Source organism: Manis pentadactyla, chromosome 11 (genome assembly GCF_030020395.1).
Source record: "Manis pentadactyla isolate mManPen7 chromosome 11, mManPen7.hap1, whole genome shotgun sequence".
Classification (NCBI taxonomy): Eukaryota; Metazoa; Chordata; class Mammalia; order Pholidota; family Manidae; genus Manis; species Manis pentadactyla.
The window spans coordinates 77,047,573-77,074,768 of record NC_080029.1 but is presented as its reverse complement, the minus strand read 5'-3'; the positions used below and the strand labels follow the sequence as shown (position 1 = coordinate 77,074,768).

The window sequence follows — 27,196 nt, the reverse complement described above, 5'->3', positions numbered from 1 at the left end:
CTCCCCTGTCTGCTCTTCACATTTTACTATGTTAGGAAATTCTGGAGCCTACACCTTTGGAGGAGAAGCCATTACTCAAATCAGTCAAGAGCAAAACCCTTACTCTCTCCTCCTCAGAGCTCCTGTTCCAAATGATCCTATGTTAAGAGTACATACTACACCTCATTATAAGACAGAGAGGCAGGGAAGACACCACCTGGAGCTCATCTCCCAAAGTCTGGGATTCTAAGAACCAGACAGCGGCAGAGACATAAGCCCCAGCCTATGGACAGGCAAAATGGGGAGGAAATGGGCTTTGAGAGAGAAGAGGAAAATACAAGGGGCCAGGGAATAAAGGAGGGAGTTATCTAAAACTAGATGCACACTAGTGCTAGGAAATCCCCCATAACCCGTGGTGCACTATTGCACACTAAATCACCAGTAGTCCAAAAGAACATTCAAGAGATCCATCCAGTCAAGAATTCAAGTTCCCATCCCTTGTACCACATCCCTTTCTTAAATCACATAGGTTCCCAGCAAGCTGATGCTTTAGCAACACTCCTCAACTCTCCAACATTACTCCTTCAGCAACCCTCACCAACAATAACTGGTTGAAGATATAAACTTCATATTTCCCAAAACATCCCACTGGAAGACCTCTTGGCAAGAAATCCTCATTTCCTAAATTTGAGAGGTCATGATAAAGGACTATGAGAAGCTGGCCATGTGCTGGCATATCAACCAGCCAACACCTTTGCCTTGATGTGACCATGAGGGAAGAGTGAGAGAAAAGTGTCCTACACCCTTCATTTCATCCTACTCCCTCCAGCTGAGACACCAGATGCACACACTATTGCATCTTCGCCTCTGGCACCTTCGGGAGCAAGAGGCAGGAGAAGTAATGTACAGTTTGCTAGTTCTCTTCTACGATGGCCTTCTCAGATGCCGCCTTGGATGCAGGAGGCCGAAATAGGAAGAAGGAGCTCTCTTCTCTTGGCCTCTCTGGATCCCATTGCTGGAGGCACCTTCCTGCCACAGTTCCTGGGCCAAACAGCCCTGCTGGTTCCAGGCCTGAAGCGGTGATGCAGCTGGAACTCTGGGGCTTGATGGGCAGATCACTTGACAGGAAAGCTGTGTACTGGTTCCAGAAACACAGGAGGGGACCCACCCTTACCAGCTGGGCAGGAATGTCCTGGGACAGGAAGTACTGCAGGCTGACCTGGTCACCAGAAAGGAGTGGCACTGGGCCCTCCAGAGATAGCTGCCAACCCCTTTGGGCTGGGCTACAATTCCAAATGTGGTGCTCAGTGCACCTGCCAGAGGGAGAGGAAAAGAGGAGTAGGGAGAAGGGTCCCCCCAGGGTAGCTGGAGAGGGTCTCTTGGGAATGTGAAAGCTGTAGAGAATCTATTTTCCTCAGGTACAATGAATGAAGAAGGAAGAAAAATTCCTCAGGGAGCCATCCCCCCATGAGGACAATGACTTCCAAGCTCAGGGACTAGAGAAAAACCACTAGAGACATAGAATGTAAGAACTCAGAGAGAAAGATTCAAATAAAGGCTCAAATATCTTAAAGGTCCTTCTACAGAGCTCTTAGTTTCTGCTCCCTCAGTGAAAGGGCAGCAGGCACAGAAAAACAGGCTCATGGGATCGTGGGGTCATCTTTTCGGGGAAAGGGGGACAGCCCTGGAGAAGTAATGGAGGGTGAACAGCTTGGGACCAAGGAAAGAGCAGCAATATTCTGAGGGCCATGGGGGACAAAGGATTGTACCTGGTGGTGAGCCAGCAGCATGTGCTTCTTGAGGTTAGCCCGCTCCAGAAAGCCCTGCCTGCAGAAAACGCAAGTGAAGAGCAGCCCCTCCTTGGGGTGGGTCTTCTGATGCTCCTCCAGGACTGCCTGGGTGGGGCAGGTCTGGCCACACACCTCACAGGCTTTTCGGCTACTGCTGTCTCCTGGCTCCCTTCTCATGGCTTCCTGCATGCTCAGCTCCTCCACCATGGTGCCACTACCTTCCCCTCCCAGGGTGAGCGTCGATGTTGGGCTTGAGCTCCTTTCTGGTTTGCCCCCCTCTTCCGTGCTTCCTGCAACATCACTGCCTCCTGGCTCCATTGGCTGTGTCTGGTCCAGGCTATCAGGTAGTGGTGGTGGTGGTGGTGGTGGTGGTGGTGGTGGTGGTGGTGGTGGTGGTGGCGGCAGCAGAGAAGGTGGTTGAATTGCTTTCTCATTACTGTCCATCGCCTTCCCAACTGTGGGTGCTGCCACCACCACCCCCCCTTCCTCCTCTGCCCCAGATGCCTCTTCTGAATCACCACGCACTGATATTGCCTTCTCACCTCCACTCTCTGAGCCTCTTCCTGCCAGGGAATCTTCATCAGTCACATCTTCCTCTTCTTCCTCGTCCTCCTCCTCCTCTTCCGACAACTCCTCTTCTGGGGATGGCTGCTGGGAAGGCTGCTGGGGGAAATTTCCTGCCCCAGAGACTGCAGATTGCTCAGAGCCATTCTCCTGGGCAGCTCCCCCGCCTTCAGGGAGCATGGTACCACCGTTGGGGATCTGGCCCCCTAGGTGCATCCGAACATGTTGCTGCAGAGTAACAGCATTAGTGAACTTCTTCTGGCAGATGGGGCAGGAGTTCTGGGCCCGGGCAGCAGGACTGGCCTTGTGGCCCACGAAATGTGCACGCAGATTGCCCCGGGTGGAGAAAGCTCTGCCGCACACTTTGCATTTGAAGGGCCGCTCACCTCCGTGCTGGCCATAATGCAGGCGCAGTGCTCGAGGACAGCTCAGCACCCGGAGGCAGATGACACACTGGTTTGGTCCAGATGAGGTGGAGGCCGAAGTTGCAGGCGCAGAGGTGGTGGGAGCTCCTGAGGCAGTAGAAGCCACGGCCACTGTTCCTTGTCGGTCAATCTTCTCTACCAGTTGCTGCAGCTTCGATGTCTCAGACGGTGAGGCCCCCAAGGGCTCTAGCACATAGGGGAAGGGGAAGCTACTGGTGGATTTCAAATGGTTGGTAAGCAGTGCCCAGCTGGGCAGTGAAGTCACCAGCTTACTTAGCTGCATGCGGGCTGCTGTGCTACTTTCCGCCACCCCAGCGATGGTGGAGCCCTCACTTCCTGGAGGGGTATTTTCATCAGCTTTACTCTTTGGCTCTACTGCTTTCATGAGTACAAACTTATTGAAAGCAGGGAGCGCAGGCGCCGTGGCTGGGCCTGCACTGGTGGAGAGTAGCGTCAGGCTCTCTGTGGCACTGAGTGCTGTGGTGGAGGCCACCAAAGGCTTGCGTTCCACACTGGCACCGGGCATGGCTGCCTCCTCCTCTGCCTTCTCAGGCGGCACAGACATACCGTAGGGGAGGCCGCTGCTGGTGATGACGTAGTCTAGGTGCTCCGGCACCGGGTGAGGGTTCATCTGTACGTGCGGGTACTTCTCACGGTGCCGGTGGAAATGCACTTTGAGGTTACCGCGGGTGGTGAAGCGGTTGCCACAGACATTACACTTATAGGGCCTCTCCCCCGTGTGGGAACGCAGGTGGATCTGCAGGGCACTGTCACTGCCAAATACTTTGGCACAGAAGCGGCATTTATGCCGTCCACCAGGCTTCTCCAAGGGGCCCATCACTTCCCCAAAGCCCAGCTCACCACTTCCATTCTTTGGCTTCAGGAGCCCTGGGGAGGCAGTGGCCTCCAGGCCTCGGGCTGCCCCAAGACACTGTGCTGCCAACAATCCTGTGGTGCCTGGGAACGCCAGATGAGGCGACGCAATCAGTTGATCTGTGCTGCCCGGCAGGGCCGGGGACGCAGCAGGGGTGGGTTTGTGGCTTCGCCCAACTCCTCCAGCAGAAAACGGGTGCTGTGACCCCAGTGGATGATAAAGGTGGAAGAAAGCCTGCTTAGGTGTTTCTGCCCCTGAGGAGGAGGAGGAGGAAGAGGAGGAAGAAGAAGGTGCCAGAGTCTTGCCAGTTTGGACGGGTTTGATGGGGCTGAAGAGGGGAAGCAGGGGCTTGGTAGAGGACGTGGTCCCTGTCCCAGGTAACTCTGAGGGACTGGCAGGGGTGCCCACTGTCTGGCCGAGAGAGCCAAGTAGCAGCACCTGGCGGCAGATTTGCTCAGTCATCTGCATCTGATGGATCTGTCGCTGCTGTAGCACCCGCAGCTCTTCCAAGATCAGAGGAATGTTCAAGTGTCCGCTGCCTACGCCTGGGGGCGGGGGAGGAGGTGGAGGAGGCGGGGGCACAGGGGTGGATTCTGGAGGTAACGGGGTTGCTCCCAGCTTGGGACTGGCCAAGATCAGGCCCCCACCTCCCCCAGCTGCAGTACCTGCGGCAGCGACCAGGAAGTGCCCCACAGACTCCTCTGCCCTCCGCTCTGGGCCCCAGGTGGGATCTGTGGGGACGACGGACCCAGAATCCGGAGGGCTGTTGTGCTCTGCCTCCATGACCTGGGGACTAATGTGGCCCTCAGCCCGAGGTTCAGAAGAGGTCGAAGAGTTGTTGGGGTTCTCCTGGCCCCCAATTATCACCATTACAGGGGGGTCAGTAGAACATGCGTTCTGGTGGGCGAGGAATTCGGTTGGGTCAGTGAATTGTGCGCAGCACTTGGCACAGACCTGGGGGTGGTCCTCCTCGCTAGCATCACCTGGGGAGAAGACAAGGAGAGAGCATGGGTGGCGCGGTTTGGAAGGGTACACGGAGGCTCTCATTAACAACGGGCCCAGGAACCGCTGGTTGGGGGTGGGGAGATGAGCTCACCATCAGGCCAGGCAGAAAACTAGAGCTCGGTCCTGACCCGCCTGGACACGAGACACCCAGCATGGGGCGGGGAAGGGCGGGTGGCGGGCACGCTTAAGCTACTGCCCTCCCCACACACACACCCCCACCTCGGGCCACCGGCGGGTGCAGGGAAAGGGCTCCTACGCAGAGAATCGTGCATTTTATCCCATCCACGGAAAGTCTTTCCTCTTGCTCCCGTGCGTCCCCTCCGCCCCCTCGACTGCCCCGGCCGGCCCGGCCCTACCGCACCTCCAAGCTCCGTCGGCTCCCCGCAGGGCCCCCCGAGACGAGAGCTTCTCCCGGCTTCGTGCGCCATGGTTGTGGAGAAGGTGGAAGGCCGGGGAGAGTAGGAGACAATGGGTATCGGGGCTCGGGTTGGCGGTGGTGGCCGCGGGGGCTGCGACAGCCTGTGCACCCAGCGGCCGAGGCTGCAGAGATGGAGATCCGCGGCGGGGGCAGGGAGCAGCCGCGGAGGGGGAGGGGAGCGAGGAGGCGCGGAGGAGGGGAGGAGCTGGAGCGAGAAAGCTGGGATAGGGGAGACGGGGGAGGTGCTGCTGGGGTGGGAGGAGGGAGCGGCGAGCAGGACGAGGGTGCGTGGAGGCGGGAGCCCGGGGCCCAGGAGGGTTTCCGGAGGCTTAGTGACAGGTGCTGTGGGGCATGGTGGGATCCACCTTTCCTTGCCCTCTGCCAGCCACCCCACCATTTCCAGATGCCTTTGCCCAGGCCTACCCGACCCCACCCCCCAGTAAGCTCAAGGGGGCACAGTGGGAAACATAGTCCTGCTCAATAGAGCAAAGCGATAGGCTTCTCTTATTTTTCTTCAGAAAAAGGATCCGCTGAGCCTGGAAAACGTGGACTCCACGGAGAAGGTGGTATGGTCTCCTTAGAGGTCTCAGGGCCAGAGGGGGAGCCCGGAATATCCACTCTTCATCAACAGACGGGCACCCCAAAGTACCCCAAGTTTTGTCCTATCTTCCTCACCTCCATTCCTACCGTTCCCCTTTCCCCCCGAGAAGTTTCTCAGGGTGGAGGCTCCATGGAAGTCATTTCAGCAGTCTTTGCGGAACACTGAGGCCCTCTTCTCCCTACCCTTCCTCCGCAGAATAATAACCAAATCCAAGTTACTCCACAGAGCACCGGGCCCACACCCATAGAGTTCATGCTTAGTTAAGGAGCCATCTCCTGTTTAGTATCCTCTTCTCTATCCTTCTCCCTCTATTTCCCTTCTCTTGCAACATTAGCGCTCTGTCACTATCAAGGACAACTTGGTTTGGGGAGATGCTCGCCTGCAGAGGTCTACAGAGGCCCACCTAGCTCTAACCTGGGAGGAGGGGAGCTCCTGAGACAAAGGAAAATGCAGTCGAAGCTACTAGGTAGCCTCTTTGTGCCTAAACCCCCTTCAGCCCCAATCTGGTTTGAATGCCTAGAAAATACTTAACACCTGCCTATAGCCACAGAGGCTGCCTCCTGTTCAGAGAAAGGATAGGGGAGGGGTGAGGTGCTTCCTAGACCAGGCACCCTGGCATTCCCTTTTTACCTGGAAATGAAACTCAATGGGTTTTCCACTTCCTAAAAGAGTATATCTTACTTACAGGAAGTGACCACAAATCTTTAGGTTTGTGGTTTGCCAGATATCAGTAAACCCATGTTGTTCTAATCCTAGGTCTATTCTTGCCTGGCTGGTAAACTGAGGTACAGTGGTCATTAAAACCCACACTATGCCACCATTTCCCTTTTGGTAAAATGGTAATATTTTAGCAGTGCTTTCCTCCTCAGAGAGATATTAGGGGGGACAAAAACTTGAGAAACTTATGACAAATAATATATACATATGAGAGTTTAAATTTGTGGAAAGTCCCAAATATCATGGATTAGCATTTGCACTGTCAATCACTAAGCAATCAAAACAACCTAAAATACGCACATACTAACATTAGATCTGTTTTTTATGTTGCTTATTAATCTTATTCATTTCTAAGATAAGCTATTGGATAATATCATTGGCATATGTCAAGGGTAAAGAATCTTTTTGAGGGGGAGCTGAAATAACCTAATGTTAGTAACATCCTCTTTACTTTTCAAAATTCATTTGAAATAAATGTTGCTGTCTTTTTCAATTGAAACCATTTTACTTAATTATGTTTTGAAACTTCCCGGTAATCATGAGAATCTTACTAATGTGAATGACAGTTCTAACCCAGATGAGCGCCTCTGCCAGGCCTGACCTTACAATGAGGGAGTGGGTGAGCTATTTCAAATATGGCGAATCATAGGTTAGTGCAATGCTGTTTATTTTTACACATATGGAAATTGAACCTTGGAGAGGTTAAGTGCATTTTGCAAGTTCACACAGTAATGCAATGAAGCCGGCATTCAGAATTTTGACTCCTGTCCAGCGCTTTCTCAAACACATCAACATTGTGTGGCTCCCCTAGTGCTAGAGAAAGGGCCCTGTGTGGCTCCTACCTGCCATTTGCTCTCTGGCCTCAGTAAGAGAAGGAATCAGATGGAAGCTTTCTACAGAGCATTTGTTAATTAGCATTGAACATTTGATATCAAGTTGCTGTTTTGTCAAGTCTCCTGACAAGAAAAGAAATACTTTTCTTTTCATCTCCTCCTGGGAAACACTGTCCCCTTTTTTGCTCTTTAATGAAACTTGCTTTCTGATGTGTAATTTGATCTGCACTCTTCCTTAAGGTAAATTTAGTCCCTGGTGAAAGGTGACAGATCAACAGCCACCTGTAAGATGAACCCTCTATTTCTCAGCACTTTGCATTGCCCGTCCTGAAAAGGGGGGCAGGATTCTTAGGCAGACGTGAATGAAGTCATAAACACAGGAATAAACTAAGCTGGTAATGGTGTCCCTAGATAGCAGATAAGGTGAGGTAAGCTATCCTGGGCCATGTGCAAAATCTGGGATGGATATAGGACTAAGACCTGGATATGCTTGTTTAAATTTATAAAGAGCTGAAATGACAACGTAAAAAGAAATAAGGTGGCTCTCTAAACTGCTGCTTTAGGCTTGGAAGAGAATGGCTGGGGGGAACCAGGGAGAAAAATAGGTGGGTAATGCACAGCAGGGTGCTACAGTTGAATAGTGGTTCTCAAAGTTTGCCGCCCATCAGAATTAACCAGGAGAGATTTAAAAAATCCCTTTGGCTAGGCCTCACCTCAGACCAATTAATTCAGGATCTCTGAAGGTGGAATACAGGCATCAGTTTGAGTGTAAAGCTCCTCAGGGGGGTTCTAGTGTACAGCCAAGGATGAGAACCACAGTGCCTTTCAGAGGACTGCGCCTCCCAACACCCCTCCATCCTGCTCCTCACAAACTACCTGCGTTGGACTTGACCAAAATGAAGACAGAGGCAAAATGAGCTACTTAATGCTAAATCTGCCCATTAGGCTACCTCTTTACTCTGCCCACAGCCACACTTCATCCTGCTTAGATCCCCCTTCCGTGAAGAGAATTGGGTAAGATTTACACCTGGCTGGGAATTTAAGGGCATGGTTGCCTTTCCCAGGGTGTGTGCATCTTGAGCCCTATTTCTCATTGTTAGATGAAAGGTTTTGCTCTACATAGAGTTCAAGCATCATCCAGCCATTAAAGAAACAAAGCACACACTATGTAAGCTGCTGCCTAAATTTACTGTGAACATTGGACCAACACTAAGTGGCAGTGTCGATAATTATGAACTGATTCTGTAACTGCTGTGATAGACCTCTTCTAAGGGAGAATGTCCCATCTTCTCATCCTCACTCCTCTCTCCTAAATACATACTCAGACTCCTTTGCCACCCATAGCTTGGTCTGTACAACCCAGTAGACAAACAGGCACAGGGATTTGTACATCTGGTGCTAAGTGAGAAAAATGTTTGTTTCTAGAATAGGAATATCTTAGCTCACACACAAAAAAATTGTGCTTTTAATAGACATTTTTCTGATATGGAAGGACTCTGCATTTAACATGGAATTCATACCATTTTGAATAAGGAAGAGACTGTAGAGATCTGACCCTCTCATTGAGCACATGGTTGACAGTATCAGCTCTGAATCAGACCTCAGTTCAAATCCCGACACTCTCTAATCTTTGTGACCTTGGGAAAGTTTCTCTAAGGCTTGGATTTCTCCTTAAAATGTGGGAATGGCCACCAAAGGGAATCAAGTTTTATACAGGCTACTACATGGATGAGCCTTGAAAACATTATGCTAAGTGAAATAAGCCAGACACAAAAGAACAAATATTGTAGGATTCCATTATATGAGGATTACCTAGAATTGGTAAACTTGTAGAGAAAGAAGGTAGAATGGTGACTGCGGGGGCGGGGGGGGGGGCTGGAAGGAGAGGGGAATGGGGAATTAGTGTTTAATGGGTATAGTTTCAGTTTTGCAAGATGAGAGAGTTCTGGAGATGGGTGGTAGAGATGGTCGCCCAACACTGTGAATATACTTAATACCAATGAACTGTACACTTAAAAAGGGTCAAAATGGTAAATTTTGCTATGTATGTTTTGCCACAGATTTAAAAATACATATCTAATGGAAGTAATAATAGTGGCAGTTGGGAGGAGTAATGAAGAGGAAATGCATAAACGACTTAACATAGTATCTGACAAATAGTAAGTACTCTACAAATATGGGTAATGAGGGTTATTATTTAAAGGCCAAAAGCCAAAGCCCTGCAGGGAGAATGGACCTGCCCAAGGTCACATGGCTTCAAGGTCCAAGCTGGATTGAAAACCAGGTTTTCTGCTACCTTATCCAGTGCTGTCACACCCTACCTGAGTTAACTTTCTATCTGCTCAGAAATCTTATTTTGACCTACGAGTGCCTAGAGCTGAAAAGCTCAGGGCTCAATACCCTGAGAGACGATGCTCTCTACTTCCACATATAAAGAGAACAGAGCCCTCAAAACTCTATTTTTGCCTTTTTCCCCCTTTCGCTGCTCTCGATGTCTGCCAACTTCCACTTCTCCCCTTAGATCTGTTTGGCTGTTGTCCTGGTTTCTCCTTCTCACTAAATATCTGGGTTTCTGATCATTTCCTTTATTTCCCAGATGAACTACTTTACATTTCCCCTATTCACTTCCCTTATGTTCTCTAATCCAGATTTCTAGACTCCAGGGGAGAGAGAATTTTTTTTTTCTCTCCAGAGTTTTTAAGTAAATAGACTATTTCCTTCTTATCACTTACATGCAATAACTATTCTGTTAGGTTTTGGTGTTCTGGTCAGGGCAGCTGAGCAAAAACAGGTCTGGAAAACTGGTTTTCCAGACGATTTCTTGTTGACATCTTTGGTCACTGTGGAGATGAATCTTTTCAAATGTGGCTCAACATTTGTTTGTCACATATGGTAAACATTGCTTAAGGGCAGGCTGGCCAAGGCTTCTGAGGACCTAAGCAGCCCCTGAGCCTACTAAATAATGTCTGCTGATGCTCACAATGATGCCCAGAGTGTCACAGGTACACCAGAGGGGACACATAAAAGCCCCCAAATAAGAACTCTTCCTACCTAATTTTGGGGCATGCAGAACAAGAAAATGTCTCTGGGGTAGAAGGAAAAGTCAGGTTGCCTGAAAGATCGCATAAGCAAATAGAAACCCTGTCTGTGGAAAAGGAGAGAATGGGAAATCTACATCTTTTACCAGAGCAGAAAGGCATTTTATATTCCATCAAATATACCCACCCATCTTAGGATGAGTCCCAATTAAATGCCAGGTCGTGGAAGTAGCCCAAGATCTTTGGCTCTCAGGAGATTTCTGATAAAAAAAATCTTTAGGTTTTAAGGCAGATCTTAAGAGGCTGCTACTGCTTCCTTGCTCCATATATTTATGTTTCTGGCTTTTATGGCTCAAAGGCAAAATTGCAGCTAAAATTTTTTGCTGCCTTTGTGTTCAAGCCTGCACTGTTTCTGTGGGGACAGCTTTATAGCAGCATCACCATGCATTTAATTGTTCAAGTGGAAACTATTTCTCCAGGGACTTGAGAGCCACTCAGGGCAGTTGCAAAAGATTTCTTTTGACTCCCTCACAGAGTTTCCCTCGGCAGAGGTATGGGGAATGAGTGAGCAGACTTGGGAGATGTGGGGAAAGGAGAGGAGAGGATGCCTCTTGGGTGTGTGGTGGATAGGGGGAACTCAGCACTGTTCCACAGACAACCAGCAGGAGAGCAGGACCAGGAGGCCACTCTGAGGCTCCAGGGGAAGTCTCCTGTAGAGCAACAGGAGGAAACATCCGGTGGCAGCGGCTTTAAGGAGGGCTGTCGGGGCCCAGGAGGGAAGGATGCCACCACCAGGAACCTCTAAATATGGGCACAGTGGGATCTCAGCAAAACAGTGACTTAAGGAGGATGTGTTCTGCCCAAAACACAGTATGTCTGTTTAGGCTGTTCCACAGCACATGGAGCACTGATTTGATCTCATCATTTTTTTTTCTTTTTTACAACAGGTGGAAAGGTAAGTTCAATGCAGTTTAGTTTTAGTCACTACAAATACATTATCCTAGAGCCTTTCATGGCACACATCTCATAAAGAAATACTGAAGGTAGGCTAGAGGTTTCTGAGCTTTGGTCTGATTTTAGCACTTGCAGTAAGTGCCACTGTACTCACAGAAAATGATCATACCAGTACCCATGTGTATTAAACACCTATTTATGCTAGTTATTTTTCCAAGTGCTTTACACATATTCACTAATTTCGATTCTCCCAATAACCTAATGAGGTAGCAAGGCTATTCATCCCCATTTTACAGATGAGAAAACTGAGGCAAAGAGAGGCACAGTATATCAACCAAGGTTGCACAGCTAACCAAGTGGTATAGCTAGGATTTGAATCCTCAACGTCTGGCTTCAGAATCCCTGTTCTTAATCCTACACTACATTGTTGGGTGAATCAACTGTTTGCTAAATAGACAGTTTATCCCTGGGCCAGGACTTCCAGACTTTTCCGTATGAATATATGTAGTCATACCAATATGTCCAAAACTTGCTTCATCCTAAGAAACAAGGGGGAACTTGCAAAGATTATAGACTTTCAGACTCCAGCCTAGATCTACCCACAATGAAGCAGTTTGGAAAATCCTAAGTTAGTGGAGCATGAGGAACTTAGGTGTTTGTCCTGACAATGCCTGTTTCTGAGGCTTTGGGCAATGTCACTTCTCCATATCCTTGTCGCTCTATTGCCTGCCTCTTATTTACTGGAATGCTATAAGAATATGTGAAATTTTCCCCCTCATAAAGAAAATGTTACTTAAAAAACAGATGATAATATATCTTCATAAAATGATGTACATGTATTAACAGGTCGTGGTAATGCATCCTTTTTTTTTCAGCTTAGCCTTCCTTGAAGCACAAACGTAAGCCCCTTGTCCAGACCTCTCCTCCAGCCTCCACCCCAGGTGACATGGATACACACCTCAAAGCAGGCTGCAGCTGACCGACATTAGCTCTCTCCCTCTGGGAGCTCTGATCTGCTCTCAGCTCAGCCCAACAATGAGAAACTTTTTTCTCTTCTCCCTCAGGGGAACCTTCACGTTTATCCAATTCATTCTCTTGCAACCCAACTCTCCAGAGAGAAAAGGGGGGAAAATTCCACCCCTAAGAGACGGTCTTCAGGTCTGAGGAGGTTACTTAGCAACGGCACAAAGACCAGTGAGCAAAGCGGGACCTGGGCAGAAAACTCTTGGTTGAGGAGACGGAGCCAGTTTGAAAACTCCATTTCATCCAGAGAAAAACAAGGGAAACACAAACAGAATCAATCCTGAGCAAAGCCCAGCAGGGCTTCTTCCCAGCACAAGTCATCATCTCCTTACTCCCTGCATCCAATTTCTTCAAGCCTCCAGGGACTAAGTGCCCCCCCCACCACCGTGTTCCCTCACGGCCCGGGTGGGTGTCCTCCCCTTACCCTGGCCTGACCCACCACAGGCTGGGATTTAGGGCCCCCCGCTCCCCTCCCCAGGCACCCACCGTTCTCAGACGCGCTGGGACCTTCGCAGTCCGAGATTAACTGTTGGGGTTTCCGCTGCTTTCGCCGCGACATTCCCGGGTAGAGAGAGGTGGGCTAGGGAGGGGCCACGCTCACTTAGTCTTAACCCGGGTGACTTGGTCTGCTCTCTCTCTTGGGTCTGAAGGCAACTGATGCCTCTCCCCAGGGCAAATCACTGTGAGGCAGAGATGTTCTCCCTTCCCAGAGACAGATAGACAGACTCGCGGGCGCTCTCTCTCTGATTCTCTGTCCCTGACTCTCTCTTTCTCTCTCAATCTCTGCAAGTCTTTAAAGGGGAGACGCCCCCTTTTTTTTCTTCAGCTTCTTCCCTACGCTTCTGCAGCTCCCATTGTAAAAGCAAAAATCCTAATCTTTCCGCACACTCTTTTCTTTTGTACTGTGGAGGAAAGGATTTAACCCTTTCCTCCCTGCGGGGGCTCTCCAGGCCTTTCCCTCTGCTGTCTGTCCAGAAAAATGCCCCTGTTTGTTTTTCTAATGCCTCCTATGAGATCTTCACAGTGCTTTTTGGTTCCTTCGTGATTCTGTGCAATCTTGTTTGATGAGGTGACTGCTAGTGCATAAACTGAAGAAGAACTTTCTGGCATATCCTGATTATGAGGCCAAGGAGTCAGCTACTGCGAGCTGAAACCGTGGAGTGAAAAGCTGGCAAAAAGCCATCTTCCTAAAGATGGAAAGTCATCATAATAAATTAATATAGAGAGAGCTTTCTATAATTCATGAAATATGTTCATGTACATGACATATTTTGAATATTACAACTCTGAGATTAGCACGGCAGGTCTTACTACTACTATTTACAGACGATCCCCTTTAGAGATGAACCAAAAGACCCAGTAAGGTTAAGTAACCTATCCAAGGTTGCACAACTATGGTGTAAGAGACAGGCCTGGAAGCCAGGTTCATCTAACAACAGTCTAGCTTTATATATATATATATTATTAAAGGGTACATATGCCACCAGACTCTTTGCATGAAAAAAAAAAAAGATTGATATTAAGGAATCTCGTTTAAAATGGCAGCAGGGTCTGTGGCTCTTCTATTTCTCCTACTCCTTCCAGCTCCCAGGGCTGAAGGGACACCACCTGTGAGATGAGGTCAACGAGTTCTGTGGTACTCCACAGTGGAAGTTATAAGGAGGCACTTTCGGCTCAATATAAAGGAACTTTCTAATAGTGTAATGGACTCTCCACGGAGTTTGTGAGGTCTCTAGCATATGTACTCACAGAGACTGAAAACAATTGTGAAGGATTGCATGGAAAGAATTTTCTTACAGATATGAAGTTTGACCTTTAAGAATTCCTCCATCTCTAAAACACATAATTTGGCAACCAATCATGTCTCCCCTCAGCCTGCATGCCAAAGAGTGATTCATTTTTTGTTCTTTAACATCTGGCCATGCTGTTCCTACCTGAATTTGGAATAATACTGTGCTATTGGGCATTGAATATCGATATGCCCTATCTTCAGCCATAATGCATATATCCTCTTTTTTTTTACCTTATTTACCTTTTACTCTCCTGGCTGAGACGAGAGAACACCAGAAACACCTCAGTTACGAGAGTGTGAATTATTTTGCCTTTTGGAGCTTAGTGAGGTAAATCTCTGATGGCTGAGTCTTCAGAGAAAAGCAAAGAAAGCTCACTCACAGTGTTGGGTCCAAACTTAAAGTTCTTTCCTTTCTTCTCTTACATTCAAACTCTTTAAGAAATACTAAGAAAGGGAGAGGGACACTAGAAGGGTTGCTGTGGTAAATGAGGCAGGTACCCAACATCTGGAGAGAATGGGGAGGCACTCTGATCTTTGATTTGGAGTTCACTGAACCTCCATTATTTTCCCAGTCCTTTGGGGTCAGGCCCCTGGGTGGCTCCCTCATGGTCCACCCTTGGAACCCTTGCTGACATTGTCTAATTCATCCTATTAACGTCCCTGTGGTAGGTGCGGTTACCACTAGGCTACTGCAGAGGACATGGGAACACCGAGGCCAGGAAATCTGCTAATTTCTCAGTGGAATAGACTAGATGTCGCCCCTGTTTCCATCATTTACTTCCACTTTGAGGAAAAGAAAGTAGAGAAGGAATACAGTTTTTTGCTTTTCTCAGGAGTCTGTGAAATCTCCATGGCCAAATTTGGGAGCCCAATATTTGTCTCTTTCCTAGGTCTTGTCTGTCTGATCTTTTCCTATTTCTCTCCACCCTCCTTGCTGGCCTTATTGTGAAAGGAAAAGCTCTTTCCCCTCCTCTGCTTTCTTCTGCCCTCCCCCATTTACCATTTTTTTCCTTTTACCTCTCCACTGTGGCCTCTTGACCTCCCCACAGAGTTACAAAAGTAAAATCCTTGAAGAGATGCTGCTGTGGGAATGTTAATGAGCCTTCCCCACAAAGAGGCAAAGACTTTACTTCACTGAGTTGGAAAAAAGCCCCTTTGAAAAGGGGTTTCTGTGTGTGGTGAAGTGGAGAGAGGAGGAGTAGATGGGGAGAAAAGGGAGAGAGAGCGCACCAGAGGATGAAACAGAAGGAGAAAGAAATGAGAGGGAGGCAGGGAGACAGAGAGACTTGATAGCAGAAGAGAATATTAAAACAAAACTTTTCTTTAATTGGTGATTTAATTTTTGGAAAATGTTGCCTAGTTTTTTGACCTTGTAAACGAAGTGCTTACATTCCCAAGAAACTGAAGAGGCACTCAAGGGCATCGAAGATAATAAAGGGTAGGGAAAAGGGACTTATCCTGGCACCCTACCCCGGGTTCCTTCCCATGTGTGGGAGCCAGAGAGGCTCTAGGAGAAATTTTCTGTATGAGGAAGCTGGGGGTGAAGATAAGCTCCTTCTTCTGGCTTTGTGGTTCCTTCTATGATAATTACTAATTTTATCAACATTTTCTATTTTGGCTTCCCTATTGGCTATTGGCCCAACAATTTTTTCTCTCTTCAGGAATAGCTTAAAGTACTGTTGAGGTGTTTACATCAGGGAACCAATTTTCAAGCCTGACCACTTGAGCATAATCTCTGTATCCTTCATTAGTGAGCACAGGTTGCCTCTGAATGAGTTAAAATGGATGTGAAGTTATATTTATGGTCAAAATTAATTCCTTGAAAAGCAGATATGCTGTTGCCTTTTAAAGAGAACCAGTTGTAATGTCTGACTCTCGGAGATTTTTCTGCACATTGTGGTGTCACCACAACACTCCAGTTAAAGAAGCCAGGAACTGGGAGGAACAAAAAGAAGGTGACTGGAATGACATCCTTGGAAGAGGAAAATGAGGAGCCGATCAGGAATGCTAATTCCCAGAGCTCTATACACTCTGGGTGGACTCACTGTAATCACATGGGGAATTTATCAAGAATTCACAGTCCTTGCCTCCATCTACTTAATCAGAGTCTTTGGCGGTGGGGCCTAAGGTTTTTCAATAAACTCTTAAGTGATTCTTTTGCAGAGTCAAGTTTGAGACAATTGTGCTTGACTGGTGGTTTCTAAGCCCTAGGCTGTAGATTACTAGAGAACAACAGTACTGTTGCAGGGAATCCATGTACGTGCCAAGGCGGCCAGGCCTGTAGTCTGAATAAATAACATGCTTCTCAATATGTATATACATATTCCTGTTGGCCAAGTTTTTGTTGATGTTGTTGGGACTAATACACTTCTAAGTCATTTAAAAGAGTTTTTAAACTCACAGTGGCTTTTGCCCTAAAAATACATCTATAGTCATGTGGGGGTCCAGCAAATTTTTTGGTATTTCATTTAAGGTGTCTGTAAGAATATAGTAATTTATCCTCCAACCCCATGTATCAATTACTCTTCTTGCTGCACTTATGCAAATAATCAAGCCAGCTGTTAATTATTTTCTTTATCTGGTTACTTCTAATAAAAATGAGGGTGATTTTAGAGAAAAGTATTGTTTCAATAATGCAGTCTTATCTATACTAAATCCTAATACTAGTCATTGAGATGTAAACTCGATCCAGAATTCTAGTTTCCCCATAATACCTGGCTATGATTCTCAATTAGACTCTTCATATTTCTAGTTCTCACATTCAGCCATGCATTCTTAATCTCATCAAGTTTGTCCTTCCAGAATGGAAAATCCAACTTCAGATGTTGCTACTTAACCTAATAACAATTTGTTCTATTTTGTCTAGAAGCCACAAAACTGCAAATAGTAATAGAAATGAAACCCAGAATAGAAGCACCAACCCTCTGAGGCCCTCTCAACTGACCAGTGTTGGAGACCTAGCTGCACCCTTTACTGCGCCCCCTCTCAGCATGAAGCAGCCAGAGTGGTCGTCGCCCCCTTTCCCTAGCAGCAGCTAGAGTCTCCATCTGTAGAGGGGGAATGAGACAGGGACCATAGGCTTAAAATAAGGTGAGAGCCTCTGAAAAAAGCCCAGGCATAATTGTCACTGGCTTATGTGCTTGGGACCATGGGGCAAATGGAGGATAAATTACTATATTCTTACAGTGTCTTCTCTCAGCATTACTCCTTTCTTTAGTTGTAGGAGGCATTTCCTCTACCTGGCAAAGAGTTGGATCCTCAGAGGAACTGGATTTTCATTGCAAGGGAACTAAACTAGGAACCTAGAAAGGCATGTAATGTTTCTTTTTGATAACAATAATCACAGTTTAGGAGGATTCTGTGCGCCATGCCCTTTGAATACACGATCTCATTTATCCTTAAAATAACTGCAAAGGAAGCATTATATAATCACCATCTTAGACATGTAGAACACCCCGTTTTACAAATGAGGAAACTGAGTCTTAGAGAGGCAAAGTAGCTTTCTTGAGTAAGTTTTCACAGCTGATGAATGGCAGGTTGAAATTTGCCCAAGCAAGCAATGCCTGATTGGACAGCCTGTGCTTTTTTGCCACAATGTGACATTTAATTGCCACCCCACGGATTTCTGCCTCTGTTACAGGCCTCTTTTTCTTACTGCAAACCTAGAGGATGACTTAAACTTTCAATTTCCAAAGAAAATTTAAAGACTTATGAGTAAATATCTACAACAAATGATGTTTCTTATAATTACATATATGACATGTTCTTTGTCCCACTAACATTAAGGGAGTTAGGCAATAAAAGTAAAGAAAAAGTGCATTTTGCAAAACTTGACTAAGTAAGAAAGCATCGGCCAACAATCCCTGGTCTTATTAGATGATTTCCGCCTGGCCTCTTTCAGGTGGCAGTTGCCATGGTGTTTTAGGGGCCGAGGGAGGGAGCGAAGATCAAGGAGGTCATTCAGACTGAATCTTGTCTGGTGTTTCTTTTCAGAGTTCATTCTGCAAAGGAAGGCAGGAATTTAAACATTCATAAGAGGAATGAGAGAAGTTATTCTTTTTGCTTTCCTTCATTTCTCCATGTTACTCGCGTTCAATAAAGGAGAAATGAGTTTGTGTAGAGGACATGGTAGTGGAACAGGAAAGGGAGGTTGTGGGGGAAGGGCCGTGAACCTACCAGGCTGGGGGAGAAGGCAGGGTGGGGGTGGGGAGGAGTGTGTGTGTATTTTCAAGGGAGAAAAAGGAACAATGCTCAGGTTTTGGAGATCCTGAGGTTGGTTATTTGAAAGAAAATAAAGGATGGGGATCGGGTAGAAACAGTAAGGCAAATTGGGAGCATGATGAGAAAGGGGAAAAAAAAGATAAACTGAGCAATGAGAAAGAAAAACAAATCATAGTGATGGGAAAGAAAGTTAAGTTGCAGAAGCAAGTCTTTGGAGGAATATAGGCATGTGTGGGTAGAAGTGTGTCCAAAAATATGTATAATTGACAACTTGTAATAGAAACATGGTCAGAGCCTTCAGAGGGAACTTTTCTAAGAAAAGGAGCAGTGGCCTCCCAAGGACTTTGGAGCTAGAAGGGGCTGCAGGATCATCTCCAAATCTCTCACTTTTCAGATAAGGAAACTAAGACCAAGAGAGGTTAAATGACTTTTCAAAACGTTCTCCAGAACCAAATCTTATCTCGGGGAATTGGCCTTTCTCCTATACCTTGGACCCGGAGAAGGAACAAGGCAAGAATGACTGGGAAGCCAAACAAAAGTAAAAATTTTAAAGATAGATTTTAATTTCTCCATCCTTTCTGGAATTTTTAAACTTTTTTCTTTTTTTCTTGGGGGGAACATTGTAATTTTAGGAGCTAATTCCATTCTGGTAACTTTATAGCTTAAATTATTTCATTTAGACAATAGTCTCTTCCACACTTTGGAGACTATTCCTAGGAAAGAGATCCTTCAGTGACTAATTTTAAGTACTGAGAAAATTCATGATGATGCCTAACTGGTTCCTAATTATATTTTAAGTGCAAATCCTTTAAATCTGCCCTTGGTGGAGTTTATTTGCATTCATTTGTTCAACAAATACTTTTTTTTTAAGAACTATATCCTAAGTACCTAGTACACAATAGAAAATAAAACAATTACTATTCAGTTTATTATTATGCAGATATTTTGTAATCGTTTGGGCTTCAATCTTTTGGTGATATCTCTTTGTTATTTTTTACATTATTTTCATTCCAAATTATGCCACCATTTGATTTTTTTTCTGTAATTGGGGTAATTTTTGCCAGCATTATTAGGGACTTCTGATATGCCTCCTCATCTTAGAACTGCTCTATGGCCTCAAAATGAGCCAGGACATGTGGTTCCCAAGTAGTTGATTAGAACAAGTTTACCAGAGATGTTCAAAGTAAGGATAAATAGGAGTAGCTGAAGATCCCACAGGCAACCATCAAGTCCAATGGGGCTGAAATGGGATAGCAAATGAATTAACAGAGAGAGGAATTAAGAACTGGAAGGACTGCTGTGAATATTGACTTCACTGGCCTTATTGTTTTGAGGTGAGTGGCATCTGGCTTAAATATGCAAGTTAAAGATGCATGGTAAGGGCCATGGTGTACATTGTGAAGAACTCTGTGCCTTCCTGCATTTAAGCATTTCTATAGGAATGGAAGACGATATAGTGCTTATGTTATTTAATACTTATACTGCTTGATTCATTATTCTTTGTCCATCTTAAAGTACATTGTACATTTCTTGATCCCATGATCCACTTAAAACTATGAAATCTAATATGAGGTTCAGGGATTTACTATGCATGTTGTAGATGCTATCTCTCTTTCTTCTTGATGATAGATAGATAGAAAGATACATATGTAGCTGTGTATATGTGTGTGTGTCTGTATATAGATCTATCTAAAAACAGATGTAATATATGTATTACATATATAATACATTATATATAGATAGATACAGATATAGGTAAATAGACATATATCTATCTTTTAAAATGTATACAAGAAGATGAGGAAAGAGGGTCGATGGATTTGGACCAGGAGTTGGGGATGATGGAGAAGAAATGTAATGACCGAATTCTTTTCTATGAGGTTGATGTTTTATTCTTTGTCTTATCTGGTTCCATGACCTCTGCTCCCGTCTTTTGGTCAAGAGGTAAATGTTACCAGAGTGTGTGTGTATTTCCAAAAATTTGGATGGAAATCTGAAAAGGAAGAGGTGGTAAAGATGGGAGAAATAGGCCTATTACTCAAGGGAAGTTATTCTTTCATCACCTGACTCCATGTTTTTTTTAAATTAAGGTATAATTGATGTATAACCTTATGAAGGTTTCACATGAGCAACACTGTGGTTTCAACATTCACCCATATTATCAAGTCCCCCCACCAGCCCCATTGCAATCACTGTCCGTCAGCGTAGTGAGATGCTAGAAGTCATTACTTGTCTTCTCTGTATTGTACTGCCTACCCCATGACCTACCTATATTGTGAGTGCAAATTATAATGCCCCTTAATCCCCTTCTCTCTCCCTCCCCACCTACCCTCCCCAACCCCTTCCCTTTGGTAACCACTAGTCCCTTCTTGGAGTCTGTGAGTCTGCTGCTGTTTTGCTCCTTCAGTTTTGCTTTTGTTGTCATACTCCACAAATGAGTGAAATGATTTGCTACTTGTCTTTCTCGCCTGGCTTATTTCACTAAGCATAATACCCTCTAGCTCCATGTTGTTGCAAATGGTAGGATTTATTTTCTTTTTATGGCTGAATAATATTCCATTGTGAATATGTACCACATTTTTATACATTCATCTACTGATGGACACTTAGCTTGCTTCCATATCTTGGCTATTGTAAATAGTGCTGTGATAAATATAGGGGTGCATATGTCTTTTTGAATCAGGGATCTTGTTTTCTTCTGGTTTACCTCCATCTTTATAATGCAAACCTCTGCCATCCTTCCACACACATCATTTCTAAGCTGTCCATCTTTTCTTCTAATTGAAATATCATTGATAAATGCAATCTTATATTGGCTTCAAGTATATAATGCAGTGGTTCAACAGTTACCCATATTATTAAATCCTCACTTCTACTAGTGTGGTTGCTATCTGTAGACATAGGAAGATGTTACAGAATCATTGGCCATATTCCCCATGCTGTACTACAATCCCTGTAATCAATTTATGATTGAGAATTTAATCCCTGTAATCAATTTATGATTGAGAATTTTTGTGCCTTTTTATCCCCCTCACCTGCCCCACCCAACCACCCCAACCCCTCCCCCATAACCATCAGTCACTTCTCAGTGTCTTGAGACTACTGCTATTTTGTTTATTTTGTTTTGTTTTGTTTTTAGATTCCACAAATAAGTGAAATCATATGGTATTTGTCTTTCTCCACCTGGCTTATTACACTGAGCATAATACCCTCTAGGTCCATCCATGTTGTTGCAAATGGCAAGATTTCTTTCTTTTTTTATGGCTGAATAATATTTCATTGTGTATATGCATTACTTCTTCTTTATCCATTCATCCACCGATGGACATTTGTTTGCTTCCATATCTTGGCTATTGTAAATAATTGGGCAATAAACATAGGGGCGCATATATCTTTTAGAATCAGGGATCTTGTTTTCTTTGGGTAAATTCCTAGAAGTGGAATTACTGGGTCATATGATATTTCTATTGTTAGTGTTTTGAGGAGCCTCCATATTGCTTTCTACAGTGGCTGCACCAATTGACATTCCCACCAACAGTGTAGGAAGGGTCATTTTCTCCATATCCTCGCCAACACTTGTGATTTCTTGTCTTTTGGATAGTGGCCATTCTAACTGGTGTGAGGTGACATCTCATTGTGGTTTTAATTTGTATTTCCCTGAATGATTAGCAATGTGGAGCATCCTTTCATGTGCTTTTTGTCCATCTGTTCTTTCTTCTTTGGAAAAATGTTCAGTTCCTCTGCCCATTTTTTAATTGAACTGTTTGTTGTATTGGTGTTCAGGCATATGAGTCTATATACTTTAGATGTTAATCCCTTATTGGGTAAGTAGTTTATGAATATATTCTCCCATACTGTAGGTTGCCTTTCTGTTCTGCTAATGGCATTCTTTACTGTATAGAAGCTTTTTTGTTTGATGTAGTCCCACTTGGTCATTTTTATATTTTTTCCCTGCTCAGGGAGATGTGTCCAGGAAAAAATAGCTCATGCTTATGTTTAAGAGATTTTTGTCTATGTTTTCTTCTAAGGGTTTTATGGTTTCATGTGTTATATTTAGGTCTTTCACTATTTTGAGTTTACTTTTGTGGATGGAGTTAGACAGTAATCCAGTTTCATTCTCTTGTGTGTGTAGCTGTCCAGTTTTCCCCACAAGAGTCATTGAAGAGACTGTCTTTTCCCCATTGTGTATTCATGGATCCTTTATTATATATTAATTGACCATATTTGCATGGGTTTAATTCTGGGCTTTCTATTGTATTCTATTGATTTGTGGGTCTGTTTTTGTGCCAGTATTATACTATTTTGATTCCTGTAGCTTTGTAGTATAGAATACACCTAGCTTTGTTCTTCTTTCTCAGGATTGCTTTGGTTATTTGGGGTCTTTTGTGGTTCCATATGAATTTTAGGATTATTTGCTCTAGTTCATTGAAAAATGCTGTTGGTATTTTGATAGAGATTGTAATGAATCTACAAATTGCTTCGGGCAGGATGGCTGTTTTGACAATATTAACTCTTCCTATCCATTTAAGATTGTTTAAAATAAGAACATTTTCAAAATACAAAGCACATTTATATGAAATCATAGTTTGGCCATTCTTTCATAACCACTGAGTATCTACTCTGTATTATCTGGGCATGATATATGTGAACATAACCTTATATCCTTTCTACCCTCCAAGAGCTTATATTGAAAGTTCATTTCAAAGATAGAGCTCATATGACACACATTTCATTTTAATAGAGAAATCATTGACTTGGGTTCTAATCAGAGTCTTCCACTTCCCAGTTGAATCACCTTGAGAAAATGTATTTACCTCTCTGACAGTTTCCTCATCTGCAACGATGAAGTTAGACCAGATAATTTTCTCACTTAGCTTTACCCTTTGTTCTTTATATGTGAATACCTACATTAGTCAATAAAATGTGTCTATTCCCACAGTTCTACATAGAGTTCTGCAGTAATAGATCACTGGGAGTTAGTTTCTAAAAGCATCACTTAGGACAAAAACCACCTAGAATCACAGCTGAAAATCCCTGAGGATGGAATAGCACTAGACACTGGTTTTGCTTTGGTATTAGAAAAGATTATCTTTTTCTGGCTGAATATCAAATGCTGTATGCAGCCTGTGTTTATGGAGCAGGTAGAATAAAAAACATGCATTTATCAATATAGAATCACAGTCATGAGGATGGGCGGAAGATGGTGGCATGAGTAGAGCGTGGAAATCTCCTCCCAAAACCACATGTATCTATGAAAATATAACGAAGACAACCCTTCCTAGAATAAAGACCAGAGGACACAGGAAAATATCCAGACCACATCCGCACCTGAGAGAACCCAGCGCCTCGCAAAGGGGGTAAGATACAAACCCCGGCCCGGCGGGAGCCGAGCACCCATCCCCCCAACTCCCGGCGGGAGAAGAATAGGCAGAGTGGGAGGGAGACGGAGCACAGGACTACCGAACACCCAGCCCCAGCCATCCGGGCCAGAGTGCAGGGCCCTGGACACTAGAAAAACAGGGCAGCAAGAACAGTGAGCGGGCACCGGAGGCCGGGTGCCGGAGGACATAAAAAAAGTGAGCGACCGATTTTTTTTTTTTGTTGCTGTTTTGTTTTGGCGAGCGGTTTTTGGAAGTCTTAAAGGGATAGGGCCCCCAATACTAGGGAAACAAGGCAGCAAGAACAGTGAGTGGGCACCAGTGGCCTGGCGCCGGAGGACACCAGAAAAGCGAGCGACCATTTTTTTTTGCTCTTTTGTTTTGGCGAGCGCTTTTTGGAAGTCTTAAAGGGATAGGGACCCCAATACTAGGGAAACAGGGCAGCAAGACCGGTGAGCAGATGCCTGAGGCTGGCGCCGGAGAATAAAGAAAAACGAGCGGCCACCTTTTTTTTTTTAATTAAAAAAAAATTTTTTTTTTTAATTTACAATTTTTTTTTTTTTTTTGTGGTCGTTGTTTTGTTTTGGCGGGTGCTTTTTGGAAGTCTTACAGGGGCAGGGCGGGACACTTAATCCAGAGGTAGGGAATCCGGGGATCTCTGGGCACCCTAAACCCCCGGCTGCAGGGAGCAGGGAGACCCCTTACGGAGATAAATAGCCTGCAGGCCACTCCCCCTCCAACGCGACTCCACCACTTTGGAGCAGTGGCCCGAGCCAGGACACGCCCACAGCAACAGCGGAGATTAACTCCATAGCAGCTGGGCAGGAAGCAGAAACCCTGTCTGTGCGCAGCTGCGCAGCACAAGCCACTAGAGGTCGCTGTTCTCCCAGGAGAGGAGGGCCACAAACCAACAAGAAGGGAAGTTCTTCCAGCCGTCACTCGTCCCAGCTCTGCAAACTATTCCTATCACCATGAAAAGGCAAAACTACAGGCAGACAAAGATCACAGAGACAACACCAGAGAAGGAGACAGACCTAACCAGTCTTCCTGACAAACAATTCAAAATAAGAATCATAAACATGCTGACAGAGATGCAGAGAAATACGCAAGAGAAATGGGATGAAGTCCGGAGGGAGAACACAGATGCCAGAAAGGAGATTGCAGAAATGAAACAAACTCTGGAAGGGTTTATAAGCAGAATGGATAGGATGCAAGAGGCCATTGATGGAATTGAACGCATAGAAGCTGACATAGAGAGAGACAAAAGGATCTCCAGGAATGAAACAATATTAAGAGAACTGTGTGACCAATCCAAAAGGAACAATATCCATATTATAGGGGTTCCAGAAGAAGAAGAGAGAGGAAAAGAGATGGAAAGTATCTTAGAAGAAATAATTGCTGAAAACTTCCCCAAACTGGGGGAGGAAATAATCAAACAGACCACGGAAATACACAGAACCCCCAACAGAAAGGATCCAAGGAGGACAACACCAAGACACATAATAATTAAAATGGCAGAGATCAAGGACAAGGACAGAGTTTTAAAGGCAGCTAGGGAGAAAAAGGTCACCGATAAAGGAAAACCCATCAGGCTAACATCAGACTTCTCGACAGAAACCCTACAGGCCAGAAGAGAATGGCATGATATATTTAATACAATGAAACAGAAGGGCCTTGAACCAAGGATACTGTATCCAGCACGACTATCATTCAAATATGACGGTGGGATTAAACAATTCCCAGACAAACAAAAGATGAGGGAATTTGCTTCCCACAAACCACCTCTACAGAACATCTTACAGGGACTGCACTAGATGGGAGCACTCCTAGAAAGAGCACAACACAAAACATCCAATATATGAAGAATCGAGGAGGAGGAATAAGAAGGGAGAGGGGAAAAGAATCTCCAGACAGTGTATATAACAGCTCAATAAGCGAGCTAAGTTAGGCAGTAAGATACTAAAGAGGCTAACCTTGAACCTTTGGTAACCACAAATTTAAAGCCTGCAATGGCAATAAGTACATATCTTTCAATAGTCACCCTAAATGTTAATGGGCTGAATGCACCAATCAAAAGACATAGAGTAATAGAATGGAGAAAAAAGCAAGATCCATCTATATGCTGCTTACAAGAAACTCACCTCAAACCCAAAGACATGTACAGACTAAAAGTCAAGGGATGGAAAAACATATTTCAAGCAAACAACAGCGAGAAGAAAGCAGGGGCTGCAATACTAATACCAGACAAAATAGACTTCAAAACAAAGAAAGTAACAAGAGATAAAGAAGGACACTACATAATGATAAAGGGCTCAGTCAAACAAGAGGATATAACCATTCTAAATATATATACACCCAACACAGGAGCACCAGCATATGTGAAACAAATACTAACAGAACTAAAGGGGGAAATAGACTGCAATGCATTCATTCTAGGAGACTTCAACACACCACTCACCCCAAAGGATAGATCCACCGGGCAGAAAATAAGTAAGGACACGGAAGCACTGAACAATACAGTAGAGCAGATGGACCTAATAGACATCTATAGAACTCTACATCCAAAAGCAACAGGATATACATTCTTCTCAAGTGCACATGGAACATTCTCCAGAATAGACCACATACTAGGCCACAAAAAGAGCCTCAGAAAATTCCAAAAGATTGAAATCCTACCAACCAACTTTTCAGACCACAAAGGCATAAAACTAGAAATAAACTGTACAAAGAAAGCAAAGAGGCTCACAAACACATGGAGGCTTAACAACACGCTCCTAAATAATCAATGGATCAATGACCAAATCAAAATGGAGATCCAGCAATATATGGAAACAAATGACAACAACAACACTAAGCCCCAACTTCTGTGGGACGCAGCAAAAGCAGTTTTAAGAGGAAAGTATATAGCAATCCAAGCATATTTAAAAAAGGAAAAACAATCCCAAATGAATGGTCTAATGTCACAATTATTGAAATTGGAAAAAGAAGAACAAATGAGGCCTAAGGTCAGCAGAAGGAGGGACATAATAAAGATCAGAGAAGAAATAAATAAAATTGAGAAGAATAAAACAATAGCAAAAATCAATGAAACCAAGAGCTGGTTCTTCGAGAGAACAAACAAAATAGATAAGCCTCTAGCCAGACTTATTAAGAAGAAAAGAGAGTCAACACAAATCAACAGTATCAGAAACGAGAAAGGAAAAATCACGACGGACCCCACAGAAATACAAAGAATTATTAGAGAATACTATGAAAACCTATATGCTAACAAGCTGGGAAACCTAGGAGAAATGGACAACTTCCTAGAAAAATACAACCTTCCAAGACTGACCCAGAAAGAAACAGAAAATCTAAATAGACCAATTACCAGCAACGAAATTGAAGCGGTAATCAAAAAACTACCAAAGAACAAAACCCCCAGGCCAGATGGATTTACCTCAGAATTTTATCAGACATACAGCGAACACATAATACCCATTCTCCTTAAAGTTTTCCAAAAAATAGAGGAGGAGGGGATACTCCCAAACTCATTCTATGAAGCTAACATCACCCTAATACCAAAACCAGGCAAAGACCCCACCAAA

At 44.7% G+C, this 27,196-nt stretch overlaps 1 protein-coding gene across 2 annotated transcripts; it reads right to left on the bottom strand.

Moving 5' to 3' along the window:
• Positions 1 to 498: 498 nt before the first annotated feature.
• SALL2 (spalt like transcription factor 2) lies at positions 499 to 12,978 on the bottom strand. Of its 2 annotated transcripts, none has more exons than XM_036887443.2 (3): positions 12,708 to 12,978; positions 1,749 to 4,615; positions 499 to 1,117 (listed from the first exon to the last, which is right to left on the bottom strand). In XM_036887443.2, exons 1-3 carry the CDS (start codon positions 12,778 to 12,780, stop codon positions 893 to 895), a joined length of 3,165 nt encoding a protein of 1,054 aa, XP_036743338.2. In that variant the 5' UTR covers positions 12,781 to 12,978; the 3' UTR covers positions 499 to 892. The 2 variants fall into 2 exon arrangements, with proteins under 2 accessions (XP_036743338.2, XP_057344592.1); XM_057488609.1 differs by lacking the exon at positions 12,708 to 12,978 and adding an exon at positions 4,999 to 5,380.
• Positions 12,979 to 27,196: the final 14,218 nt, after the last annotated feature.